This window comes from Apteryx rowi, unplaced genomic scaffold (genome assembly GCF_003343035.1).
Source record: "Apteryx rowi isolate R43461 unplaced genomic scaffold, aptRow1 scaffold_43, whole genome shotgun sequence".
In the NCBI taxonomy this organism is placed as follows: Eukaryota; Metazoa; Chordata; class Aves; order Apterygiformes; family Apterygidae; genus Apteryx; species Apteryx rowi.
The window spans coordinates 3017014-3044666 of record NW_020450683.1 but is presented as its reverse complement, the minus strand read 5'-3'; the positions used below and the strand labels follow the sequence as shown (position 1 = coordinate 3044666).

At 44.7% G+C, this 27653-nt stretch overlaps 2 protein-coding genes across 4 annotated transcripts; one reads left to right on the top strand and one right to left on the bottom strand.

Moving 5' to 3' along the window:
- Nucleotides 1-391: 391 nt before the first annotated feature.
- CTPS1 (CTP synthase 1) lies at nucleotides 392-20591 on the top strand. Its single transcript, XM_026076333.1, has 18 exons — nucleotides 392-580; nucleotides 1095-1265; nucleotides 1973-2073; nucleotides 3247-3363; nucleotides 4817-4900; nucleotides 5145-5225; nucleotides 7050-7201; nucleotides 8470-8602; nucleotides 10063-10151; nucleotides 11064-11158; nucleotides 11748-11810; nucleotides 12557-12600; nucleotides 13509-13605; nucleotides 13889-13944; nucleotides 14029-14125; nucleotides 14507-14651; nucleotides 17180-17270; nucleotides 18867-20591. Exons 1-17 carry the CDS (start codon nucleotides 415-417, stop codon nucleotides 17262-17264), a joined length of 1776 nt encoding a protein of 591 aa, XP_025932118.1. The 5' UTR covers nucleotides 392-414; the 3' UTR covers nucleotides 17265-17270; nucleotides 18867-20591.
- On the bottom strand, nucleotides 7243-27449 carry SLFNL1 (schlafen like 1). 3 transcript variants are annotated; one of them, XM_026076336.1, is made up of 5 exons: nucleotides 27376-27449; nucleotides 25294-26103; nucleotides 23619-24317; nucleotides 21542-21710; nucleotides 7243-7374 (listed from the first exon to the last, which is right to left on the bottom strand). In XM_026076336.1, the coding sequence occupies exons 2-4, from the start codon at nucleotides 25786-25788 to the stop codon at nucleotides 21579-21581; spliced, it is 1326 nt and encodes a 441-aa protein (XP_025932121.1). In that variant the 5' UTR covers nucleotides 25789-26103; nucleotides 27376-27449; the 3' UTR covers nucleotides 7243-7374; nucleotides 21542-21578. The 3 variants fall into 3 exon arrangements, with proteins under 3 accessions (XP_025932121.1, XP_025932119.1, XP_025932120.1); XM_026076334.1 differs by lacking the exon at nucleotides 7243-7374 and having other exon boundaries at nucleotides 20045-21710; XM_026076335.1 differs by lacking the exons at nucleotides 7243-7374; nucleotides 27376-27449 and having other exon boundaries at nucleotides 20045-21710; nucleotides 25294-26369.
- Between the last annotated feature and the right edge of the window lie 204 nt (nucleotides 27450-27653).

The following is a 27653-nucleotide window of genomic DNA, read 5'->3' as shown; positions in this document are numbered from 1 at the left end:
CCTCTGCCAGGCGGGAATGGTGTGGGGAGGGGACCCAGCTCCTCTGCCAGGCGGGAATGGCTTTGGGGGGGGGGGACCCAGCTCCTCTGCCAGGCAGGAATGGCGTGTGGGTGGGGGGGAGACAGCCCTCCTGACAGGTGGGAATGGTGGGGAGGGGGAACCAGCCCTGCTGAGAGGTGGGAATGGACGGGAGTCTGTTGCTGACAGGCAGGAATGGCAGGTGGGGGGAGGCGACCCTCACTGAGGGGTGGGAATAGCCTGGGCTTCCTCCCTGCCAGGCCAGGATGACGCTTGCTGACAGGCAGGAAGGAAGGGCTGGGGGCTCCCTCAGGCACCAGGGCTCTTGCTGCCTTCCTGGGGATGGTGGCCCAGGCTGGAGCCCTGAGCCTCTGCTGGTTGCAGGCAGCGAGGCAGATGAAGTACATCCTGGTCACGGGCGGGGTGATCTCAGGCATCGGCAAGGGCATCATCGCCAGCAGCATCGGCACCATTCTCAAATCCTGCGGGCTGCATGTCACCTCCATCAAGATCGACCCCTACATCAACATCGATGCTGGCACCTTCTCCCCCTACGAGCATGGTGAGTGGCCCTGTGGGGACAGCAGGGCTAAGGCTGGCTGGCTGGGCTTTCAGCTGGCCTTGAGCTGTTCACCGAGGTCTTCCAGGTGGGTGCTGGGGGCTGTGCTTGCCTGGGAAGGAACAAACTCCTTTTCCTGGCAGAAGTGCGTGTGTCTGGTCCTGCAGATGTGACCATACTGCAAGCTGAGCCTGTCAGCATCCCCAGAGTGATGGATGGGAATGATCATGCCACCAGGCACCGAATAGCAGAGATGTGCTTTCGGGGGCTTTGACTGTGGTCTTAAATCATTGCAATCTGTGACATTGCTGCCTGTGCCCAGGGATTTAATTTTCAATATATCAGTACTCTTCGTTAGGCAAGGCTTTTAGTTTCAGTAGCTACTCCTAAACTTGCTCTAGCAATCAAAGAAGCTCTTTCCTTATGCGTAGTTCTTCTAGCTGTTGCAGGCAAAACCAAGGTGCTGGTATGGACCATGTCCCCTCGATGTGTGTTTACCTTTTTCTGTGTGCTACAGGAGAGGTGTTTGTGCTAGATGATGGAGGGGAAGTGGACCTGGATCTTGGTAACTATGAGCGCTTTCTTGATATCCGACTCACCAAAGACAACAATCTGACTACTGGGAAAATTTATCAGTATGTCATCAACAAGGAGAGGAAGGGAGACTATCTTGGCAAAACTGTCCAAGGTGATGTGAAGCTTCATTTCTGATGCTTAGAAATATATTACATATTTTTATCTGACTTGGATGCTTTTGTATTTCATCTTAATTTCAGGTCTTTTGTCTGATCTACACTGTCCTTATGGTGTTGGCTGTTTTTCCTTTTTCTTTCAAAAGTTGAAAAGTTGAAAGTTTTTAGATCCAACTTTCTAACATAGCAAATACTAAATGTGAACAGACTTCTCACTAATACTTCTGTGGATTATTTGTTAGCTGGTTAAGATGGTTATTGCTTTTTATAACTCATGTAAATAATGTTGTCTTTTCATTAGAAAACCTAAAAGATCCTTGAGGATTAGGTCAGTCCCTTCCCTTTTTAGGCATTCTCCGTGGTTGGTTTGGATAAAGACTTTTATAGACAGTTTTAAAATAGAGTAATTCTCTCTGCTTAGTGCATGGAACTGTTTGTACTGGAATCTTCCAGCTTAAAGGAAACATTGCTTACATGTGTTTAAATTGAAGTAGGATTACATTTCCTGCCAAGGCCCATCTCTTGAAAATCACAGCCAAGAATAACCACTTTAAAAATGCATTCTTCTTTAAAGACCCAAGTCAGTACTGAAGTGATCTGGGAAGCACTGCCTAGTTATTTTCAATCATTTGCTTTATAATGATTTAAAGAGAGAAAGGTGCTTGGGTTGTGGCTTTAACCTTTGCCATGGATTCTTTTTCAGTTGTTCCCCACATCACAGATGCTATACAAGAATGGGTAATGAGGCAGGCACGAATTCCTGTAGATGAAGATGGCATTGAACCCCAAGTGTGTGTGATTGAGGTTTGTAGCTCTTAAAAATATAGTTTCGCTTCTTGTGTGGAGTAAACTGAAATGTAGGCAGGTTTTGCTTAATAAAAAATATTTTTCAGTAATGTTCAACTTTGCATGTTGTTGAGCTAGTTAAAAATCCCCCTTGTTAGCCTGACATATTTGCTGTAGTCTTTTAGATGCTTTGTGTCTGAAACCACAGATAGAAAGACTGGAGTCTTGGACACTTATATTTTTGAAATGCTTTATTTTCTAGTGTAATTTGAGTTAAGCCGATAGAATGAATTTCATTTTCTCTGACTCTATACATCTAAGTCTGAGTTAATCGTGCTCTGCCCTCTTCTTACTTGGTGGAGAGAGGTGGGTCAGGTAAATCACCCTCTGGAAGCATTTGCCTTTCCTCCTTGGCAGTAAAGAGAGCCTTGGAGTGCCTAGCTCAGACGCAGACCTGTAAAAGTGAACCRCACAGCTTAGCAGTGGCAAATCCCATTCTCTTTCCTGTGCACTGAATGGGGCATCCTGCTGCCAAAGGGCTGGTGCCGCTGAGTTGGGAGACTGTCAGAGTGCCCATGTCACGGTGACATGGAACTCTTCCCTCCATTTCTGTTCCAGGATTCGTAACCCTGGATCCTGAAGCACTTTCGTAAAACATACACGAACTTGTCAGTGCTCCAATGAAAGCCTGCGTCTCTGTTCCTGCACGTGTCCAAAATACAATCAAAGGTTCTCTAGTTACTTAAACTAGCAGAAACTTTGCCTCTCAGTGTCACCTAATGTTCATAAATGATAATTTTGAGGATTTGTGATAGTAGTTCACCAGCATTTCAGTACCTAGGTCTTTTCTCTGGAGAGAATAGAGGCAAAGTTAATGGCTGTTTATTATCTGTCCCTAAAGAAGTGCTGCCCATATGAGAAGCTGTTTTTCTTGTGGCTTTTTGATTTCAGGAAAATCATAAAGATAAAATAGTAGCTGGGGTAGAATGGAGACCATGGAAGTTCTGCATACAACTGGCAAATTGTGGTGCTTTTCATATTGGTATTGATGCTTCTTTAGGGAAACAGAGGGATGTGCTGGGGAGACGTTTTAGTGTCCTTTTACTTATGTTTTTGCATGTTTTAGTATACTTATTTAGTATAGGAAGTTTTGGTATTAAGTTTAATTCTAAACGTCTTTGTCTTTTTTAGCTTGGTGGAACAGTAGGTGATATTGAGAGCATGCCTTTCATTGAAGCTTTCCGCCAGTTCCAGTTCAAAGCCAAAAGAGAGAATTTTTGTAATATTCATGTCAGTCTAGTTCCCCAGGTGAGGACCTAAATTGTTTTCATATCAGAAATATCTAAAGACACAATTGTATTTGTATTTCTGTATGTAGAAGCTTCTGGAAGAAATAGAGAATATATAAAATATAGAGAATATATATAGAATATATAGAATATATAATAGTTATGTGTTAAAAAAGGTTTGCAAGAAGAAGACAAACTTTTCAAAGTATGTTATAGTGTAATAGATCGTTGGGAGTGCAGCAAATACAGTTTTGCATCTTTAACTGCTATTCTTCTCTTTATGCAATTTTCTCTTAGCTTTTGAAGTTAATTTGCTTTCTAGTGCTGAAACTTTCCATTTCCCTTCATTTGTATATAGTCTTTCACTTCTGTAAAGCTAATATAAAATTCAGTGATAATAGCCAGATTTTACAGCCATTTGAACTTGTTAATAAGCTCATATTCTAAGCTCTTCGCAGAGATCTTGAATATTTCTGTTAGTCTGTTCTTTTTTTCAAGATTTATGTTGTCTGTAATTGATTAAATAAATTGGGTTAATTTTGTAATTTCAAAACATAACACTGTTTTGGAACATAATCTGGTTTGGGTTTTTTGGATATGATATTTTTTCTGTTTGTTTTGATCTTTAACAGCAGTTTAATAGACTCTCAAATCTGGCTACTGTGTAAGCCATAGCAATCTGAATGGCAGTTGTCCTTGGTTCATAAATTTAACTAACAATAGGTATTATGAAGCTGTGATGTGATAACAATCAATTTATTAGGGATCAAAAAGAATTGTAAAATGCCCTTATGTGCCAATTATTTGGGATGAACGCCAGTCAATACTAAAAGCATGTGAAAGTGTTTTATGCTCTATAATGTCTGATATAACCTCATTTGGTTGTGGAAATCTCTATTAAATGCCCTATTTTTGAAGATAATTTGAAGTCTTAATACTCCCTTGCCCCCCAAACCCCTCCCCAAAACCTCTACTGCGGGAGTTACTGCTGAAAATAATTTCTTCCCTGGTTATGTTAGTAGTACTAGAGAGCATGAGTACACCTGGGCCTGGGACTGGATTCGGCACAGCAACTCGATGGAGTTACTGGAGTAGAGATCAATCTTTTTTCTTGTCTCTCTCTTTCCTTCCTGTTCTGTCCAGGTCAGGTGATTTAGGGAGAGAAAATTAGAAATTTAAAACATTAGGTGTTTGGAGGGAGCAGTGGGTAGAAACCTTAGGATCTCTGATCTCTTCTACTCTGAGTATAATGCATGCCTGTTTACTGTACAGACTTGAATGCTGGTTTCTGCTTGTTGCTTTCAGTCCTTGAGATTAAAATGGTGGTATGCAGGGGTATTTAAAGCTCATGTGAAACATCTAAAGAGTGAGTCAAAGCTTTACATGATGAATAGGGTGGAGAGTAACCTGGTGAATCTTTGCTGCGTGTCATCAGAAGTTAATATAAAAAAATTCTGCTTTTTTCTGTCTAGCCAAGCTCTACAGGAGAGCAGAAGACTAAACCCACCCAGAACAGTGTTCGTGAACTCAGGGGTCTTGGTCTCTCGCCAGATCTGGTAAGGTTTACTACATGGTTTTGAATTCGAAAATGCAGTATTGGCGTGTTGCAACAACCTCCTAGTCTGAACAGTGCTTTGGTTGAGGGCTCTTGCATATTGGTAATAAACAAATAAATGTAACTGTTTTTTTTTCCCCGAGTCATGGAGACTTTGCATAAAGACAGCTTATTTTAGAGGTCTGTTATGTATGTCTGAAGTACTTCTGTTCCACTTCACAGCCTTGATGTTGTTGTTCTGTTAGATTGTTTGCAGGTGCTCCACTCCTTTGGATACCTCAGTAAAAGAAAAGATTTCCATGTTCTGTCATGTTGAACCAGAACAGGTAAAGATTGCTGTCTACCCACTTCCTTACAATAAATATTCTAGCTCTTTGTGAAATGCTGAGAGTGGAGTTTTATCTGAAGCCTAATGTTTTTGTGTTCTAACTCTGTCTTTTGTTAACTGCATAATTCATTTGCCTGTTTGTCTTACTTCATTCCTTAAATATGTAACCATTATAGAAAGACTCCTTTTTATGCCAGCATCCAGTTTCTCTGAATAGGTAGACATACTCTAAGAGGCTTAGAGAAATTATGGAAACCAAAATATTTTCCCAGTAGCTGATTTTGACCTTGCTTATCTTTCCAAATTCCTTCTGTGAATACAGAAGAATGAGATTATTTTCAGTATTTAGAGTCCAAAGAGTATTTGCCCAGAATTGGTTAAAAGGATATGTGAATGTATTTTGTACACTGCTTCTCTCACAATATTATTCTTCTGCCCAAGATTGCCCAAGAAGAAATTGCACAGGAAAGTTTAAATGCTATTTAAGAGGAGTATTGTTTTCCTTGAATGTTACGTGATGTACAAAAATTCCATGTTAGTGTCATTCTTTTTATACCAAGAGTAACCTGTATAGTATAGACTGAATTAAGCCTTTGGAGTCCAGCTATAGCTTGTAAAATTATGTCTTTCTGTGAAATATGAAATACCACATCACAATTCTAGGCTCTGGTTATTCATTTTTATTAATTTCCCATAAAATAAGATCAAACTGGGTCTCGTAATTCTGAATGTAGTATATGGAACTAGTTAGCAATTATATTGATATGTCAGCAGCACAATATCCACCTGTACTACCTGCTGTTGGCCAGCAGTTGTAAGTAAATTGGCTATAGTCGGTCACTTTCCAGGAAGTTTAATATGATTTTACATAGTTATTTCTCTAACTGTTGTTGTACTTGAATTGAGAATTAAATGCTATTGACAATGACGTAGGAAAATTTGCATTTTAGGGGGTTTTAGTGGTGGAGAGTTGAATTCTGCTTTCATTTGAGTCAGGAGAAATGAGGTTCTAAAAACAGTTGTGCCAGTATATTTTTGATCCTTAAAGTACAGTTGAATTCTTGATGAACATGTGACAGTTGTCCAGAGACATCTTTCCTTTTCCGCTGAAGTCCATTTCAGTGAACTAGAACTGTTGAAGTAAATATTCCTCATTGGCTTAAGAATTATTTACACTAAAATTATATGTTTAAACCTAAGTTTGATGAATGACAACCTGGAAAATTAATTGCTGAATTGAGATCATGCATTTCTTTGGACTGTAATCAAACTGGGAGCCCTGGCCAAGACAGAGCAAGAATGGTGGGTAAAGGACCCTGTTACACTGGAGGTGTAATTCTAGAAGTATGAAGGCCTTCATTCACGAAAGCTGATGATGTCTGTTCAGGAGGAGRGACAAAGAGCAGGTGTGACTAGGCTTGTGGCCAGTTTAATTGTGATTGCAATTAGGGTTACCAAGAAGAACATATCATGAGAGACGTTTCTGTGAAGTGTTCTGTGAACTTGGCTGTGCACTTGCATAGCAGCTGACTTTCTTATTGCTGTATCAACCTGTCATTAGCCCTTCCCAAGGAGTTCCAGGGAGCAGTAGTGACCTCTGGGAAATCGTACAGCTTGGGAAGTAGTAATGGATGACCTTTTCAAGTATATAGAAACTAATGTTAAGCTATTCAGATAATTAAACAGATGTTATTTCCTGGAGGAAGTATGGAAAGTGGCCGTATGGTTGTCCTCTAGAGATAGAAGGTGTCTGAATATCTGTCTAAAAATAATTGCATAGGCACTTAGATCTATTTTAATGACATTAATATTTTACAAACAGGTCATCTGTGTTCATGATGTCTCTTCTATATACCGGGTTCCTCTGTTGTTAGAGGAGCAGGGAGTTGTTGACTATTTCAGACACAGGCTCGACCTTCCCATTGAGAGGCAGCCCAGGAGGATGCTCATGAAGTGGAAGGAAATGGCTGACAGGTGAGCTTCACGACAGGGTGTAATTTGAGTTAAAACTCCAGATTAGTTTCTCTACTCAGTCATTGATTATTGGGAGACCAGTGTTACTTCATGTTCTTCCAGTGCTCTTATACACTCTATTTTTTTCTTTGTTGTTTTTTACTACAAAATCCATTTGCTTCCTAGATGTTTAACTGTTTGGAAAAAAAAAAAGTCATCAGCATAAGAATCCTGTTAGACATTTTATTGCGTTCCTTGTTATGTATTGGTAGTGTACTGTCTACGTCAATACGAGTTTGAAATAACTAAAAGATGGACAGCTCTGTCCCCTCTTTTTATACGGAAAAACCTGTGTTATGATGATGTGTTGAAATCCCTTTATAGGCCTACTTAGGAGTCATTAGGAGTATTAATAAAAATGTACTTTTTGAGTATGCTTTCAGGCAAGTGAAACAACTGTTTTGTAACTGTTCTGTTCGAGACTCTTAGGACACAGTGCTCTCCTCTTTTGGGGAAAAGGCTGCTTGTTCCTGGAGAAATAGTGAGTTGAGTCTTTTTAATCAGCATCCCTGCCCTTTCTGAAGCCTTAAATATATTCTTCCTTATAAGAAATTCATTTTCTAGACCAAGGTGCTACCCTTTATTTATATGCAGTAGCACCGATTCAGGCCACAACTCTAGAGAATCTCAATAAATGCCCTCAGTAAATGGCTTCTTTGTATGTACCCAGCAACTCTGAAACAAACTTCAAACACAGTTGTAAACAAGAATGCTGCACAAATCCTATGCTGCTAGATGCTGAAGATTCGTATATGTAGGCAGTACAACTGTAGGAATCCAGAAGTCCTTTCTATATTTCTAGCTGCTAAAGTGAACTCAGTCAGCAGTGTGGGAAGCGGCTGTTCAGTATAAACATATGCAGAGTTGTGATTTGATCCTCTCTCTCAATAGTTTACTGCTGACTTTGGATCTAATACAGCTTCTTGAAGACTGTTTTTGGATCTATTCAAAATTGTTTTTCAGTGTAGTGAGGGACAAGTTAATTTATATGTAACTTTCTGCAGCTTTTTTTCTCCATCTTTGATTTTTTATTTCTTCCATTCCTGTTCATGTGTTTAAGTCATAATTGTTATAATAGGTCAGCTCTTCCAAAGTAGTTGTGTCTCTAGTCGGACAGGCTTTCAAGAGCCCAGATGTTTATACTACTTGAAAGTCTGAATAGATTTTAAGCGATTCTTACCACCATTTCCTGTTAATGATGAAATAACCCATGTTTTGTTTTTGTTTAGGTATGACCGTCTCCTTGAAACATGTTCCATTGCGCTTGTTGGCAAATACACCAAGTTTTCGGATTCCTACGCATCTGTCATTAAAGCGCTAGAACATTCTGCACTGGCTATCAACCACAAACTTGACATCAAGGTGTGTGTATATTTATGTATATATATATGGGTGTTTTTTTTCCACTTTTTCCGCCTACAGTGCTATCCATCTTAAATAAGTTGATCACAAATCCATAGGCAGTAAGAGAGAGTTGATTCAGCCATTGAACTTTAAAATTGTCCTTGGTTTACAGCATGAAAATGTCTGTTGTCAGGCATAAAACAGTTTGAAAGCAAACCAGCCTTTCATCTGGTAAGATGTACAAGGTGTCTATAGAATTGATCAGAGCTCTTCAGTGCTCAGTGTTACGTGTTGAACTGTGATACAGCAGTGGATATATTTGAAGAGGGCACTGCTGCTTTAATTTCTGATAGTTGTTGAAAGTGATCCTTTTCTACAGTTGTTGCTGTTAATTTTGTGGTACTGTCAGATTTTATGATGCTTCTACCTCATACTTGATTATGGTTTTAATGCTGGCTGGCTGCAGATGGTTTTAAGGGTCTTGGTCATAGCTAGATGTTCTGAAGAGGTAAAAGACATATCTCTTGCCTGAAACTTTACTTTCATTTAAATGCACTTTTTCAAATGCCAAGCAGATTCATGATGCCAGTGAGTCATGGAAATAGGTGTTTGATTTATAACAGCATGGTTTTAAGTCTAAGTTACCTTTCAACCTGCCTTATTTTTTTTTCTTCTTTTCTCTTTTGCTGATTTTATTAGACTTTGGTCAAGGGTATGTGAATGTTTCTATGGATAGTTCCTGACAAAACTGTATTTGTATGGTTTAGAAGGGGAATGGATTCTTCATGTCCTGTGTGTGAAGATCTTATGTCAGGTTAAAGAACTACTTAGCAGAATTCTAAGCTTAAAAAAAAAAGAAAAAACAATTGTTTAAAAGGTTAACAGACTGGCGAAACATCCAGAAGTTCAGAGATACTGGAGATGAGAAACTTGAAAATCTGTGGTTTTCTTTATGCGTAACATTGATCATAGCATTCTTTAATTAAAACAGCCTGTGTTTCACAATATCCTATTTGTTCTTCAGTCCCTCTTGAAGATTCTTTGATGTATGTTTGATGAGATTGTGATTCAGTTATTTCTTGTTGTGTGATTGTTTCTGTCTGCATTGCTGTATGTTCCTGTCATGTTCATTGTGCTCCATTAAGACTTTGCATTTAATGAAGCTGGGTCATGAGGACTTCAGCTTCATGTATGTCACAGCAGAGGTCCAGAGAGGGGAAGATACTGAAAAACATGGCATATATTTATGCATCAGTAGAGTGTATGTGAGAAAGCAGTTTTGTTGACTAGCATACAGGAAATCAGACTAGAAGAAAACATAAAAGCAAATATCTAGTAGGAAACAGTCCAGAACTATCCAGGAGGAATTATGATATGTTAATTTAATAAGAACTATGGAGAACTCAGTATTTGCACGCTTGTGGCAGTATCTCATCAGCCTTTTTTTTTTTTTTTTTTTTTTTTTAATTTCTTCCCAGTATATTGATTCTGCTGACTTGGAGCCCGCTACTCTACAGGAAGAACCTGTCCGATACCATGAAGCATGGCAGAAGCTGTGTGGTGCTGAGTAAGACTCTTATAATCTAGCTATTTCCTCCAACAATGTCTGATAGACTTGCTAACTCTGATTGTTATGAGCCTTGCCAGAGACCTCTCTGTTAGGCACTGTACCAACACATTCTGATGCTGCCCCGGAGACCTCACAGTAAAATTTAGGATAAGCTGTAAAATTTAGGAGAAGTATCAAATAAGTGGGGGAGGTTGTGAAAGGCAGCAGTAGGGGAAATGATTATGTACATGAGGATATGCACAGGCTTAGTGGAGAAACAGAGAGTGAGAGGAAATAAGGGAAAAGGATAGGTACTGGCAAAGCCTGATAAAGCCAAAAGGAAGAAAAGGAAGTTGTCAGTGCAGCATAAGTTTTTCAGAAAGGAAGTGTGAGGCAGGGAAAAAGTTAGGATGCAGAGAAGGGACAGGAGTTTGACCAGAAAATGAGAATCAGTGGGGTTTTTTAGATCTAAAGGAAGCAGGCTTTGCGTGACAGTAGTAGAACAAAGAACGCCCTGCAGAATTTAGCATCCTTGTGCCTGTGGTTAGGACAACATGCCACTCCAGGCAGTGGCTTCCTCAGCATGTGCCAGGCTGGGTGATATGTTTGCTAATAGATGTTTGGTGCAGAGGATGTGAGTCATGCAGTGCGAATCATTCTATTACAGCCTGCTTTCTTGGGAAGATTAAATGTGTACTTGTAAAATGTTTTCCTGAAAATTCTGTGGATTTTTATGTGGCAGCTTACGTGAGGTCATATAGAAACTGCGCTGCAGAACGGTCTTGCCACTTAGGGCACTTTAAGGCTCTTTTCAGTAGTGAATCACTGAGGCCTGTAAATCCAAGGTTTTATAGAAGGGATGTGATACATGGTTAGAGGGTGATATGCTGGTGGGGCCCATGTGAATGCATTCTTTTCATCCTTATGCAGTGGAGTTCTGGTTCCTGGTGGATTTGGTGTTCGAGGAACGGAAGGCAAAATTCAAGCTATTTCCTGGGCAAGAAAACAGAAGAAACCCTTCTTAGGTGAGAAACATGTTTCATCCATAAGAAAAAATAATAAAAAAAAAGAAGAATTTTGAATAATAGCCTAACTGGTCTGCAGCAAGAGCTCTACTGACTTTCATTAGGATCTAAAATGTATAGTTTTGAAGATAATTGGCTGAAGAAAGCAATGATCTATGCTCAGCTTAATTGGGTAATAAAGCCATCATCTTTAGTTAGCTCTGAAATGGTCAGTGTTGACTGGGATGTGATAACAAAGAATCTCTACAATAGGGGGATAGGAGTCTCACAGGGAGTTTCAGAGGAGGCTGTGGTGATCTTGGCTCCTTAGAAGCAAAGAAATGTGTGACAGCATGTAAACCAAATGGACACAGTGGGAGACTGGAAATGTCTGGTGAGCAGACTGGGTGTGGAAGTGAGACATGGAGGTAAAACTTGTCAGAACTACCTGGCACAGAGTGAACAGTCCCCTAAATCCAAGTCCCAGTCAAAGCCCTCACCACAAGATTTCCTCTGCATCAGGACTGTTCTGTGAAGGTATGTGTGCTTGTAGTACAGGCACTGTGGTCCTTGTCCTGACCTGATCTTTGTTCTGCCTTTCCTTCTGCAGGGGTTTGTTTGGGAATGCAGTTAGCAGTTGTGGAATTTGCACGCAGTGTTCTTGGTTGGCAAGGTAATTGCACAAAAACCTTTGTGGGTCTACGTAATTTTTTAATTGATTGGATGATATATGTAATTTTTTATTTTTGATGGGTAGGGAGATTTAATTTTTTTAAACTGGTAAAATTCACATGTAAAATGCCCATGTGTGTTGGACAGCATATGGTGCCATTATAGCCAGCAGGAGTGAAGATCAAAAAGCAATTCAGCTGACCAGGTGTTTGCACATGCTCCAGAATGCTGAATTGCTTTCTGGGCTCCACTGCCTGAATTGACTAGGTTTCTGTTTTCAAAGCTCCCTTTACAGTCTTCTAAATTTAGTCTCTCGACCTGGTTTTGAATCTCATTAGTAGTGAAAATGAGGGAAAATGTAGTGAAGGTGAGGGAAAATGTCTCAGAGTACTTCTCTTCCCTTCTCCCTCCGTAGCTTTGTTTAAAATCCTGTAAGCTGTTGTATGTGCACTCCCTCACTGATTCTCCATGAACTTTGCTGTTATCACCGATTACGCTAGCATTGGTTTCCCCAATATTGCAACCTCTGGGCAGCCTCAGAAATTCACATCAAACACTGCTGATAGAGAGTYCTGTGTTCCTGCTCTCTGGGTCTGACAGCTCTGCGCCAGCGAATGGCTCAGCAAAGTTAAGGCTGCTGCTTGCCAGAAGTGTGGGTATGAGACACAGCTGTGTCTGGGGAGGTGCCCTATACACATCAGATTGCGAGGGACTTTGTGTTTCTAATCTATGAATGTAACATTGCAGATGCTAACTCAACAGAATTTGACCCCAAAACTACACATCCAGTGGTGAGTATATATGGCGACTTGCTTGTAATATCCTTACTTTGCTAGACTTCTCTCTGTGTACCTGCTGGTATAGAGATGAGCTTGGATTAGCATGTTTCGTGGGTTTTAAATCTGTCTTTCATCACTTATTAATCTGAAGAGAAAATGTCTTTGTTTAATTAGCACTATGGCAGTTGCTGCGTCTTAAAAGACTGTTGTGCTTACATTAGCTAAAACACTTTTTTTTAATTACGCTTTTTCATAAAACCAGAGGTTTTTCTAAGACGTAAAAGGTTCACAGAGTATACAGTAAAGATTTGGTGATATCTAAATTCCAGCGCATAACAGTGTTTAATTATAAACTCAGAAATCAACATAGACAGACATGAATTCTTTGAAAAATTTGTATGTGGCCAGATTTTTATACCTACAGTTCTCAGACTGCAGGCTGTATATGCCTTGGCCAGTGTCCCATCATACTGGCTGGCTTCAGCTATAAATTAAAATGCTACTCCGAAAGGACAAGAACAAGCTTATGAAGTTATTTATCGTATTTAAGTGACTCTGATTTTGACGTTTTGTTTCTTTGAAGTTGTTTGGTTTTTTTAAACGTTTAGTTTAATAAATGGTACATTGTTAGTACAGTGGGATCTCTGTGTAGGCTTTGACTCAGACCTTTTCTTATGCTAAAGCTTCCCAAATACCTGCAAGCCTTCTGTATGTTCTGTACAGCTTTTATTAAAATAAGCCTCAACTGCTAATCTAGTTCTGTTGGTTTGCCTTGTCCAGACAGTGTTCCTGGGGTTGATTTACTTGTTTTCTGTCTGGATTTTGACTATTTTTTTTTCCCCCCTGTTAATGTTTCAGAGTCTGCCTGAGACTGTTATTCCTTTTTCAGTTACACCTCCCTTTCTGAATGCTTTTCCCAGGTCATAGACATGCCAGAACATAATCCTGGGCAAATGGGTGGGACCATGAGGCTTGGCAAGAGAAGAACACTCTTCCAAACAAAGAATTCGATCATGAGTATGGCATTTCTTACCTCTGTTGAAAGTGATTCCTGGGAATAAGGTGCCTGTTTGGTGGGTATGGGGAAGTGATACCTAGAAACTGAGCATGTGTTAAAGCATCCTTGAACAGTAGGTGTTGGTGGATTTGTTCTGGTAATGAAATGGAGATCAATCAATCTGGTCCCCTCTAGAAATGGCAGATTCTGATGGACGCTAGTCATATTAACTTTTTAAAACTTGGCATTGTGTGAACTGTGCTTGGTATTTGCTCTAAGACAGTAACTTTTCTTTTGGTGTAGGGAAGCTATATGGGGATCATGATTTCTTGGAAGAGAGACATAGACACAGATTTGAGGTAAAAATGCTATTCTGAGTTTTGGGCTTTTCTGTGGAATGCAAGCACAAGAGATGATGGGTTTTCCCATTTCTGGTCTTCTAGGTCAATCCAGAATTGAAGAGCTGTTTTGAAGAGCAAGGTTTGAAATTTGTAGGCCAGGATGAGGAGGGAGAGCGAATGGAAGTGGTTGAGCTGGATGGTGAGTACTTGGCAGTTGGATTGTGAGTGTAGGTATTTATAAGGGAAGCCATTCTAAGGTTAATCAAGCAAGGACCAGTCCATGTTCTCTCCCAGAACCATTCCATCCATTGAATGACATCCTGAATTAAACTAAAAAAAATCCCATGGGCCTGTCCATTTAGAAACAAGAGACAGAATATGAATGACAACTCCTTCTCATCACCAAGGTTTAAACTTGATCAGCGCTTTCAACTGCAGGAGTAAGTGGGCAGTTCAGCCACACTGAACATAACTACAGTGAACTGGCGTTTAGGAGGCTGTCAGAAGGGTCTTGCAAGCAAGGACAGACTTAAGGAGAAACTTGACATGAAGTGTTTGTGTGTTCTGTTTTTCCCTTTAGAACATCCATTCTTTGTTGGTGTACAGTATCACCCTGAATTCCTCTCTAGACCAATTAAGCCATCTCCACCATACTTCGGCCTCCTCTTGGCATCTGCTGGAAGGCTCATGCATTATCTACAAAAGGGCTGCAGGCTCTCACCCAGGTAGGTTGAATGAGGACACCAGTCTGACCTGTCACAGGGTGGTGCTTCTTCCTATAATGTAAACTAGAGAATCTTCTTGGCACAGAGTGGGGCTTTGCTGGACTCATAAGAAACTAGTGTGTGCTTGCAGCACTTCTTTTGTTGAAACCTACTGTCTTGCATTTTAATATTGACTGTAATGCCATAGAGCTGCACTGCACCGTGGTAAGGTCTTGACTTCAGGGAGACTAAGTCTTTGCAGTGTCCCACTGGGAATTGGAGGTGTTTGCGGAAACTGCAGCTGGGCTTGCTCTTTTAGATGACTGGAGACCTCACGGTATTTTCCTCATGTTCCTTGTACAAGTCCTAGGTACAGGTTGATCTTTCAGAAACTTGTTGCTTTAAAGAATGTGCCCTGGTTGTTGTGGCTTCATTTTTTTTCTGCTGACTCAAGCTTTCTGTTGGCTCAGTTTGCAAAGCGACTAATGTTTTGGACAGATTTAACCATGTATTTACTTCCTTCTGCTGCTCTTTAATGTCCCTCAGTTCTGCTCAGTAGACATGGGAATATGCAACAAATAAATACCCCTTTGGTGGTGATGCTCTCTCCTCCTTATCAAGGACAATGCAGAGAGTTTGCGTTTGTAGCAGGAACACTAAAATGCACTGAACAAAAAAGAAACTAAACCATATAAAAGAGAAATAGAAACTAAAGCAATGCAAAAAGGAAAGCGTTGGCATTTCTGCATTGAGCTACAATGCTGCTGCACCATGGGAGTTCCCATGTCAATGTCTGGAGAGTGGCTGGCAGTTGTGCTCTGACTGATAAGCTCTGAAAAGCGTTTCTGTGTGGAGATGCCTCATTTCAATGCTCTAAGGGTTGAGGGATATTTTAACTTCCTGCTTTTGCACTTGGAGTTCAGAATAGCTTCTCGTAGCAGAGGAGTTTAATTTTTCTCCCTACTGTAGCATTCTAGGTTAGTATAATCTGCTGTGGGAGTCTTTTGCCATTGTGATAACAAAATGTTTCATGTTTAGCATATAATCTAAAAATATGTATGGCAGTTATAGGCCAGCCTGTACTTCCATTTATTCCTATGCTACTGTAACTCTCATTAGGTTTTTGGGTAAGTCTCATCATTGCACTCCCATAAGGTTTGTAGATGACACCAAATTGGGAGGAGCAGTCAATACATTTGAGGATAGAGCCACCATTCAGAGAGACTTCGGCTGAAGAAATGGGCTGACAGGAACTTTATGAAATTTAACAAGGAAAAATGCAAAGTCCTGCACCGGGGAAGGAAGAGCCCCTTGCAATAACGCAGCCTGGAGTCTGGGCAGCTAGGGACGAGCTCTGCTGAAAAGGCCCTTGGAGCATGTTCAGCAAGCTGAACGTGAACCAGCAATATGCCCTGGCAACAAAGGAGGCCAGCAGCATCTTGGGCTATATGGACAGGAACACAGCTGTTGTTGATAATCACTTGCAGGAAGTGATTCTCTCTCTCTACTTGTCATTGGCATTTGTTAGACCACATCTAGAATACTGTGTCCAATTTAGGGCTCTTCAATACAAGCCAGACATCAGTAAATTGGAGGGAGTTCAGTGAAGCACCAAGAAAGTCAGGGGGTTGGAGCACTTGCCCTGTGAGGGGAGGCTGAGGCAGTTGGGCTTGTTCAGCCGGGAGAAGGGAAGGCTTTGGTGGGGAGTGGGAGGGAGCTAATAGCAGCCTGCTGTTACTTACAAGCAGGTTATAAAGAAGGTGAAGACAGGCTCTTTATAGAAGTGCATGGCAGGAGGGTGAGACATAATGGGCATAAATTGAAATAAGAGAGATGCTGACTGGATATAAGGAAAATCTTTTTCACCATTAGGTCAGTCAAGCTTTGGAGCATGTTGCCTAGAGAGGCTGTGCATCTCTGTCCTTGGAGGTTTTTAAAATGGGACCAGATAAAACCCTGAGCAGCCAGGTCTCATCTGACATCTGAACCTGCTTTGTGGGTGTCCTGAGGTCTCTTCCAATCTGAATTATTCTGTGATTCTGAGAGAGATGTTTACTGGCAATCAGCTGTTACTGGGAAGCTGAAAAGAATGGCTTGTGGATGGTTAACCAGTCACCTATTTCCTATTTATTGAATTTCATTTGGATTAACTTTGCCTTTATAAAGTACCTATTATACATATATTAATTTAAATGCACAAACCTTAAAAGTAACTGTGACTGAGCCCCATTTCCAAAGAGGCAGCTAGAGGAGTTTTGCATGCTTTGCGTTTCTGTATTCTCTTACTAGGTATTTCCTCCAGAAATCCTTAAGATGGTTACAGAGATTGTGTTCAAGGGCTGGTTCCAAGCTCCCTGATGTTTGGTGAAAACATATGTTGACTTTTCTAGGAATTTCTTAAGTACTTGGTAGCCTCTAAAGAAAGACAGCAATGTCATCCAGAACCTCAACCAGCAGTGGTTACTACCAGAGCCCACTAATTCCTGATGCAAAGATAGGTCTATAAAGCACTTGTGCTCCATAAAACAAAAGCTTTCTGAATTCTGCAGGGACACCTACAGTGATAGAAGTGGCAGCAGCTCACCCGACTCGGAGATAACAGAACTGAAGTTTCCATCAGTAAATCATGACTGATTCCTGGTAACTTTTAATGACCTCAACCTATTTCCTTATGGAAAAATTCCTTGCCCAGTCTTTCCTCCTAACACCTGAATGTTTCAAAACAGTTGGTAGAAAGCTGGCACACCATGAAAAGTCCTGGTGCTCACACAGGTGGTCCAGCTGTGTCAAGGGATGCATAATACCTCATGTCTGTGTAACAGCTGTGGGTGGGTATTTCCTTCGCAAATTGACACATAAAGTATAAAAATATATGTGGGAGTTTGGGACTGACTTCAAATAAAGAAACAAAATACAAATATACCACACATTCTTGAAACTGGAGGCAAAGCTGAGCAAGGGGTTGTTGTACTTAGAACATTTAGTATTCTGGGAACAATCTCAGCTTTGTCCAAGAATATTGTTGAAATAGTCCTTTTTTCCCCCATCTCTTGAGACAGCAAGCCTCTGTGTCAAACTAGTGGGTCTGAGCTCTGAATTGCAATAGGGACTGCAGATGTTATGTGGCTGTAAAAACTGGGCATATACAGTCCAGTCTTGGAGCAGAGGTGCTAGACCCTAGTATTCAACTTTAACTGCAATTTTTTTGCTGGTGATTTTGAGTTCTCCCTTCATGGAAGAGGTGTCCTTGGACATAACACTTTTTCCCACTGCTCTGGCTGTGTGTTTTTGTGTAGTGTTTTCTGATAAGTTAAGCACTATTTGTGCACATGCATGTCCAGAGAGAGCAAGATTTTATTGTTGAATGCCAATGGGTAGGAGAGCCAACTCTTCCTTCCGCTTGCCTTTCCTTCTTTCAAGTGACTGTTATATGAACTGCAGAGTGAAACTGAGGGTTAGCCCAAATCTAGACTTCTGTACATCACCATACCTGAAGACATCAGCACAGAAATACTTACCCATCCTTGGTCATGGGAGTAGGCCTTCATTTGCCAGGCTGAACATAGTTGGGCTCACCGGGTGTTGCTTTGTTTCAGACGTGGTACAGTAGCAAACTAAAAGCTGACGAACCCCTCTCTGTAAAACTTCCTCCTCCTGAACATACCCTGAAACTTGGGCTCACTGGCAATGTCTAGAATGCCTCCCTGACATGACAAGTAGCGGGTGCTGCATTGATCCTGATGGCTGCTGTGCCTGCAGGCAATCCCCAAAATGAAGAAGTCATAGGGAAAAGTCCTATTGGCAGGTGTGCTGCCTCTCCTGTCTGGTTGACTGGGGTACTGGTACAAGTCTCAGCTCAACTCACTGCTAAGAACTGCAGAAAAATCAGGATTTTCCTTTTGGTACAGGCAATGCTAATCATCCAGGGCTAGGAAAGGTATGAAGTTCATTCCTCAGCTCTGCAGTGCTCACTTCCTAAATTTTATTTTAATGCTGGCTTCTAGAATGAGCATGCTTTCCTTGGGGATGTATTATGTTACTCTTAAAATTGCCACAATGTCCCTATAAACTAATAGATGTCTCTTATCCAGGGAAGAGGAGTCTTGTCAGGTTCCAAACATTATGTTCATCTGGGATGATGTATATAAGACTCAGAGACTTCAGTGTGCTATGTGATTCCAGTCTTGCTCTTGACTATCAGTAATTCCTGCTCCTTTTCGTTCTCTCTTTCTCCAGATGGATCTTCACTGGAAGAGAAGAGCCTTCGTTAGATTTTCCAGGCATTCTTACAGCAATAGCTTGAACACTGTCAGCTTTGGGCTTTCTTAAGTTATGGTTTTATAATTTTGTTATGAAATCCTGTCCCTTTATTTCCTCAATTCTTCTGTCTCTTGTTTATTTCCTATATGAATTCTGATTATTTCTGGAGGAGAGCTTATCACAGCACATGCATTTCTAGACTTTCTTCAATTAGCACCATCTTGGAGATAAAAAAGCAAATTTGGGTATGAGATTTAATGTGTTTATGTGTTGGGAAGACTCCAGTTGCACACTTCCTTCCTGATGCATGGTAATGGTAGCATACGTTTATGTCTTGGACACTCCGGCGTTTGAGTTGCTTTCTCCAGCTTCTCTGCTCCCTGAGCAGCCCTTATTACTTACTGGTAAAATTGTTTGGATGATACTAGATTTGGGGACTGTCTTCATTCAGTTCTTGAGCTGTGCTGTGCTGCAGAGGATGGTCCTGTTAAGCTTTATGCAGTCTTTATTTGGGGAGGGGAGGGTTGGTTTTGTTTTTTTTTCAATAATATTTAAAAGTGTTTGGCACTGGTGGTCTTGGTGCATTCATTGCCGGCAATGAACTTTTAACCAGGAAAATCTTATTCCTGGGATAGAAGAGTTAATCTTGAACCTGATCAACTCTAACTGTGATATGTCACTCTGCAGGGATGCAATTAGCTTAGATCATGTGAAAAAAGCAAAACTGTCAGGAAACTCCATCATTGCCTGAAATGAGGCGTAACTAACTGTTAGCCCTTTATATGCCAGTGTTTGCTGGTGCTGCTTCTTAGGCTGGGAAATTTCAACTCCTTGCATCAAGGGGGAGGTACAGAAAAATAAAGTGAACTACTTTCAAATGCTGCCTTTAAAAGCTCCCATTGTAATTTACCTTGGACTGAACAGTTCATGGTGCTTTTTCTTTAATTTGAAGTGGAGCCTTCCTTTGCCTTTTTTACAGTGCGGAAACGCTTGTGTGTTCCCGCACTCTGAATGCAATACAAAAGTGCTATTTCCTGATAAAGGGGCCTAGCAATTTGCCTACAGTGTTACTTGGTTTAGTTTGTAGATGTGTGCTGTCCTACGATGACTTGCTCAGCTTTGCAGTCCTGGGGTAGAAAATGCACTCTTGTTACTTTTTTTTTTTTCCTGCCTTTTGCTGCAGCGTAAGCAACACGATTTTTGGTCTTTGGTAATTTAGAAGAAAGAAAGAAAATTTCTCGATTGTCTGACGTGTCATGTGTTCAGAACTCTTCAGTTCATTAAAGTTTGGAGAAAGTCTCAAGACTTGTTGAGTACTAACTCCCACATTATCTGATGCCAAACTTCATTAAACGCTATCCTGTCTTGTCTTAAGTGGTCTTTTCACAGTCCCTCCTGCTTTATTTCTTAATTATTTTAAGTATACATTGTAAAGATGCTTTTAGCCAGGGAAGCTTTAAGCATTCTTTGTATGTGCCAATTATAATAGTTTTGCAAAAATTATTGACCAAGTTGAAATGCTCTCTGTACTGAATGGAACACCGGCCATAAAATGGCTGGTTCTTTAGCAGTGTGAGATCGTTTGTAATCTGTAGCACATCTTTGTTTTCTTTCTCATGAAATGTCTTTATTTTGGCCAAAACTGTAACTGATTTTGTCATGAAATGCTTATTTGTGATAAAAATAAATAAGTAGCCAAGAGCTTGCTATATTACTTCCATATTTCAGAGGGAGAAAAAGAACTAAGGATACTGTTGTCTCATTTTTAGTTAATCCAGTATAAGGTAGAAGATGCTAATTAGCTATGTTTGCAGTGGTTTTTAGACATGTGTTTCTGAAGTCCTGCTGAAATTACTGGGCTTCAGCATCCCAGCCCTGGGGAAACCTATTAGTCAAGGATGTGCAAGAAGGGAGGGTATTTGTAACCTTTGTTTATTTGTCTCCATGTTTGTAGTCCAGTGGAGAAAACCACTGGGAAGGAGCTTAGGGTGGGTCATCTTGGAGTGTGATGGTGGGCAAAAAACCTCTTCCCTCAGTCTAAGATGAATGTTTAATGTGTACTCCTGGGGCAGTGTCTGATCTGCCTCTGCTGTGCCAGCAAAAAGGAAGTCATAGGTACTAGATTTCTGCCAGTTAGGTGAAGCTGGCCTAAGCCAACAGTTTACTGAGAAGTAAGATTGGTGCAGGGCAAAAAAAATGGCAGTTTTATATTGAATTATACCACGAGCTGCCTTGGGCTCTCCCTGGTGGACTGTTTGCAAAGCCCAAGTGCCTCCCTGTTCCTCTGCCTCTTGGAGAGCTCCTTTCCTGGTGTCCATCAAGGGGTGGTAGGTCCACTCAGATACTCAGAGCGGCGCAATCTCTTTGGGATGTGTGTTTCTGTAGGGCAGAAAGCAGCATCATTGCTGCTTTCAGCATCTACTGCAAGCTGCGGTTGCTCACTGCACTCCCAGCAGGAGCAGCGTGAGAATCGCCTGAGCTATTGGATAAGTAACCAGCTCCCTGCTGCCCAAAGCCACTCTGGGGACAAGTGTCCCAGGGCAATGGTCGCCTGTGAATGAGGCCCAGGTCATCCTGCCATTGCCAACCGCTGCCCTTACTGGAGCAAAGTCAGGCTCCAGTGATGTGCAGGGAAGCGCTTTCTTCCTTACACTCCTGGTCTCCTTGCTTCTCCATCTCCAGCCCTGCTCACACAATGGTGCAGACTTTGGACCTGGGCTGCGGGCTCTGTAGCTGGTTGAGTTGTTGCAGCAGGTTTTCCTTCTCCTTCAGCAGCACCTCAATCTTCTCCTCCAGCTTCTTCAATTCTCCTGACCATTTCTGTGGACGGAGAAAGCCTGGTAAATGATCCTTGCAGAGACATACTGGCCCAGCATTTCCTCCCTTGATGAGCTGTGAGAGCATGTGTCCAAGGGTACCCGAGCTGGCTTAGCTCTATCTGCATGCAAGCAGGGTATTTGGCAGCAGGGAGGCACCAGAAGAACAATCTGAAATAGGCTTCACGGCTTAATAAGATACTGCTTTTCTTGTACTGACTTAAGGAGGGAGTGTGTTTCTGGGCCCAGTTCAGTCCCTGTTTTGTTCACTGCAAGGTTGTTAAGCAGCCATAGAAAATTTGAGCTGGGCACTGCCTGCTCTTGAGCAGAGCCAGCCAAGAGCAGTGATGCTACAGTGGTACCAGTAATTGCAAGTGTCGTGGGGAAAGAACAGATGCCAGGAGCTTCCTGATGGAGACAGGGCTGGGCTTTATATCCTGAAGAGCCTCAGCCAGGCTCCTTCCTCCCTCCCTTGCTCTGCGGGGTCCAGACTGTGTGGCCAGGGCTGTGACAGGATTGGTGCAGAAAAAGGGGCCAAGGTGGCTGAGGGGAGCGTGCTGGGAACTGGGCATTTGCTGCTAGGGGAACAGCTGCTTTCAACCTTGCAAAATGACTGTTTTCTTCAGTAGCTGTAAATTAAATAGTTATCAAAAGAGAGATGAGTGCCCTGAGCTGAGGCTTCTCCCTGGGAGAGGAGAGCTGGGGTCTGTTGGGTGTGTAGGATGGCTCAGCTCCCCACCAGGACACAAACCCTGCAGACTATCATCTTGGACACAAGTGCTAGCCCAGTTGTCTCTTCTTGAAGGGAGAACCTGGCTGTCTCTTCTGCTATGAGTTCACAGGGTTTGGGGATGGCTCAGGACCGGCAAAAGCAGGCAGCCAGGTCCAGGTGCTGGCATTTCACCACATCAGCCTTGCCCCTGCAGCCTCTCATGCATGTCAGATAAAACTTTCCCCAAAACATCTTCCCTGAAATCACCTGGGCTGAACTGGGCTCCCATCACTGTGGGACAGGCAAGACGCAGCTCACAGCTGCTTTCTCAGTCAGTTCAGTACATGCTGCACGGATCACAGGACAATACTTGGATCTGCTAACCTGGTTCTCCATCAAACACAAGGTCTCAGCCCAGAGCCTTCAAACTCAGCACAGCCCTTGCTGCATGGCTAGTGCCATGGGGGTTTACTGTACCCTGTCCCACTTGCTCTGTGCCGGTCGGGCTTTTCTTACTTTGCTGCCTATCCTAAAATGTTCCTTCAAAACTGTGTTTTATCTTATTAGCTCAGGATGCAACAGTAATGACTATTTGGAGGTAAAGACTGGATGATACAGTTAAATTTACAGATGAAATGAGCCTCCATGTGGCTTGGAGCAGTCCTGCTGAGTGGTGCTTTCACTATCCCCAGAACCCCCCAGCCTGCCCTGTCCCAGGACCCAGCAGTGGGACAGTGCCAAGAAACAGTGACCTGGTGCCTGTCCTGGGCTGATCTGTCCACCAGCCCCATCAGTGAGACTGTCACCAGGGATAAAGAGAGGAGCACTTTTACACAGCGCACGTGCATGCTCCTGTCATCCGCTGCTGAGCTCAGAGCTTGCTGGGGCCCCCAGGGCTGCAGGGAGCATGGTGGGGTGGGCTGTGTGTCATAGCTAGTTACCAGCACTATCCAAGTCCTGCTGTGCCCTTATCCTTTTTTTGGGGGGGGGGGGCGGGGAGCAAAGTCACCGTGGGACTGGCCAAGGCATGATGGTGCAGGGAATGACCAGCCCCAGCATCAACAGCTCAGCATCTTCCCCCTGAAAAGGTGGCTGGATCCAGGCCCCACCCCAGCCCTGCCTTGGGGACTGCGAGGCCAGCGCTGTCACCTCCATCCTCCCCCACTGAGGCTATGGCTGCACCAGCACTTGGGCAGTTACCTGCCGGCACCACTCCTGAATGGCACTTCCAGAGAGTGGGCCCTGGATGCTGCCGTCCCGGCGCAGGTACACTTCACCCTGGTCCGTCTCATAGAGCAGCAGCTCACCCTGCGACCCCGGTGCCTGGATGCTCAGACGAATCACCTTGAGACATGTCCCTGGGTCCCCTGCCTTTACCACAGGAATGAAGGTCAGGGCGTATGTGTCGGGGAACACCTGGGGCTTAAAGCCTTTGAGGATGGAGTCAATGAGCAAGCGGATGCGATCCTCCTCCCTGTGCCCACAGTGGACGCCATGCACGAAGCCTGTGTCCTCCACTCCCACAAAGAGGCCGCCACCTTCGCTGTTGAGGAAGGCGCACACATACTTGCGGACGTGGTGTTTGAGGGTGCCCATCAGGTACTCCCCACTGCCCCGCTTGAACTCCACATTCCTGGTCTCGCTGCCCATGAAGGCCCCGTAGAAGAGGCGCTCTTGGCCCACGATCTCCTGCTGCACTATCGCACTGTCAGAGCGGGTCCCTCTCCGAGACATCATTGACTGGGCTGCCGGGGAGCCCCAGGGCTTGGGGCTGAGCTGGGTGGCCTCGAAGCCTCGTGCCCTGCCCTTGCCAGGCTTGCGAGATCCCGGGCTTCGATGTGCTGGGGAGCTGCTCACAGTCACCTCCAAGTCACTCTGTGCGGATTCAGGAAAAGGGACCTGGTCAAGGGGACAGGGGCAGGTGAGTCATCCTGCGGGGGTGGCCCCAGACAACAGCCCCAGCTTCTCTGCCCTGGTGGGGGACACACATTAGAGCTGGGAGCCAAACTTCTGCATAAACCCCTTTATCAAGCTTCTTTATAGACCCAGGGAACAGATTTGAGGGCTCCCCACTGGGGCAAGCTGCAGAGACCTTTGCACCAAGCATTGAGGCTGGGACTGGAGAGCAGGGCCTTGCTCTTGGTGATGTCCCAGGAGGCCCAAACCATAGGGCTGCCACCCAGATCTGGGCAGCAGTATGAGACTCAAGCTGCAGTCAAGCCTCCACTGCCAAACACAACCCCCTCATCCTGCAGAATTCCCACCACCAAACCTTCTCTGTCATGCCAAGAGACTCCCTTCACTTGGCTGAGGGTGCCAGGGCCATGCTGGGCTCAGAAGAGGCTCACTCATCTCCATCCCAGATGTGCAGCCCTGTGGCCCCCCCCTGCCCACTCCCTTGACGATTCAGGCCCAGACCTCAGGCCTGGCTGGAGAAGGGCACCAGCCACTGTAGCATGGGGACTGCTGGGCTGGACGTACACAAAGCAACAGTCCTGGGGAGGAGGGGATAGGGGGGACAGTACAGCTCTGTGTTGACATGTTGGAGCCCCAAATCCCCAATGCCCCAGGAGAATTTTTGGGTCCTGGGGATGGGGGAGAATCAGGGAAGGAGGCAGGGAGCATGGCTGTGAGCACTACACAGACTAGCAAGTGCTCAAAGCAAGGAGCATTTGGCCCTGGAGACATGGTGACATCTGAACTGAAGTCCCAGTGGTGCCCAGCAAGCCCCAAGGGTGCCAGCCAAAGGCAGCAGAAGTGACAAAGCCAAGGCTGCAGGAGGGACATGAGGTGCCTGAGACAGCCCTTGCTCCCACCCCATCTGTGCTGGGCCCTCCAGGCCCACCCAGATCCCCTTTACCCCACCAGCACCCACCTCCCTGTCCTCCTGGGAGCTGGGTGCCTTTTGCTTGCCTTCCGCGACCACCAGTGTCTTTCCCTTGACCACCAGCTCTCTGATGAGGCTCTGCTCCATGTCTGCAGCAACCAGGAGCTGCTTTGCAATGTGCTCGAGGCTCATCTCATTGCCCAGCTGCACTAAGGCATAGGCCTGCCTCGGCTTCTTCACCACCTCAATGTGGTGCCGCTGGAGAACCAGGCCCGCTGTGCCCAGGATGTCCTTGAGTATGCTGCAGAGCACCTCTGGCGAGTACCGTGGGTTCAGGTTCCCCAAGTACAGTGTGTGGGGCTGACCAGGGACCCCTTTGGTCTCCATCACCAGTCCCTCTGAGGGCTCTGGCACAGAGGGTCCCTCCTCTGGTGATGCCATTGAGCTGCCCACGCCTCCAATCCCCTCCTCGCCTGGGGCCAGGAGAGATGTATCTGCCCCCGCCATGCTGCTGGCTGCCGGCTCACAGGGTCTCGCCTCCATCCCGCAGCTGCCTGCATACAGGGTGCACTGGGGTACATGCTGTCATGGCACTGGTCTGTGCTGAGGAGAAACTGGAGGTGGGGTCTTAGGGCTCAGATGCCCCCAGTGCCCACAGTCTGGCTGCCAGTGGCATTTGCCTCATCCACTGTTACATGTCACTGGGCTGCACCTGGAGATGGGGGGCAGACGTGCAGAGCTGTGCACCGACGGGCTCAGGGACTCCTGCCGGGGGCTGCGCTTTGCCCGCCACGCTGCCCAGGTGAGTGGGGACCCCACATCCCTGCTGCAGGCTCCTGCAGCAGGGAGGACTCCAACCTGCAAAACAGGAGCTCGTCAGAGACGAGACCCAACCTGGAGGCCAGAGATGTCCCCATTGGCTGGTCCTTCCCTGCTCCCTCTGCCCCCACCGCTGCCCTGTCCAGTGCTCCCACTCATCACATCTCCCACTGGGAAACCGCGAAGTCCTTGGACATCTCCCTGGGATGACTTGAGACCCTGGACACAAACAAGGCAGCCCTGAGCTAGCCCCCAGCCCTTGCCTCATGTCACAGACTGAGTACAGAGCCCAGCCTTCCCCAGCATTTGTCACAGGATGCCTGGCTTGGGGACAACCTGCTTCCCAAGCATGAAGAGAAATACAGGCACATGAGGAAGGATTCAGAGGAAGGCCCAAGCTGCAGAGTGGTGCTGACCAGCCAATGTCCGGCCATACCCCTCCTTGGGCTTTGTCCCACCTCAGGCCACCTCAGGGCAGGAGACCCAGGTGTCACACCCTGCCAGCAGCCACACAGCCCTGAGCAGGCATCTCTCTGTTCTTCACACAGCCCTTGGGAGGAAGCCAGGACACAAAACCATGTGGCAAATGCTGTCGACTGGGCCAGACTCTGGGCCATGCTTGTGTGCAAGCATGGGGGGCCTTCATGGTGCATGCTGGGTGCCACCAGCCCTCTGGGTGCCACCAGCCCCACAGAAGCCATGCTCCCACCAGGACGCTTTTATGCCCATTTTACAGAATCCCCCTTGGAGGGCTGGCACCAAGGACGTGGTGTTGCATCACAGGACCTGGCTGGGCACTGAAGTCCCTGTCCAGCAGGCATCACTTGCCAGCAGCCCCAGGCACCTCAACCCCAGCTCTGCTCCAGTGTGGAGGAGGCCGGGATCCTGCAGGATGGAGCTGGGTGTCTTTTGTCACCCTGGGACAAGCCAGAAGGACTACAGGCTGTGTGGGACACAAGTACAGATGTGCTCCCAAAGCCCTTTGCTGGACATGCAGGGAACAGAGACCATGTTGGGGGGCTCCTAAATGTCCTGGCAAACACAAGGCTGTGGCCTGCTTCCCCCTCTGTATTTGCCAGTCTCCATTAATCACACCAAGATCTCCCTAACCCTCAGTAGAGCCAGGGTTGCAGCAGGTGCAGGAGCCCAGCTCCATGCCTGGTCTGAGCTGCACACAAAGCACACCGCAGCACAGCTGGGGGTCGGTGGGATCAGTCCATGGCCCAGGCCATTTGGCCCCTCTCAGAATAAACCCCAGTCACTTTCTCACACCAAGTGTCTCGGACAGCAAGGGACCGTAGCCCTGTTTACCGCAAAGGGCCGGCAGCTCCTGGGCCAGGTGCGTTGTTCTCCTGGAGACGATCTCCTGGGTCAGCTGCCAGCAGTGGCCTTGGAAGGGTGCCACATTGTGAAGTCACCGGTGTCACCAGAGGCGTCAGACTAATCCCATGCCAGGGCACGTACCCAGGTAGAAATGGATCCCAGCACCAACACAGTCCCCGCACAGGTCACAGCCCCAGGGCAGCAGGGAGAAGCATTGCTGCGTGGAGAAGGTCTGCTCCCACTTGGAGGCTGGCAGCAGGAAGGCA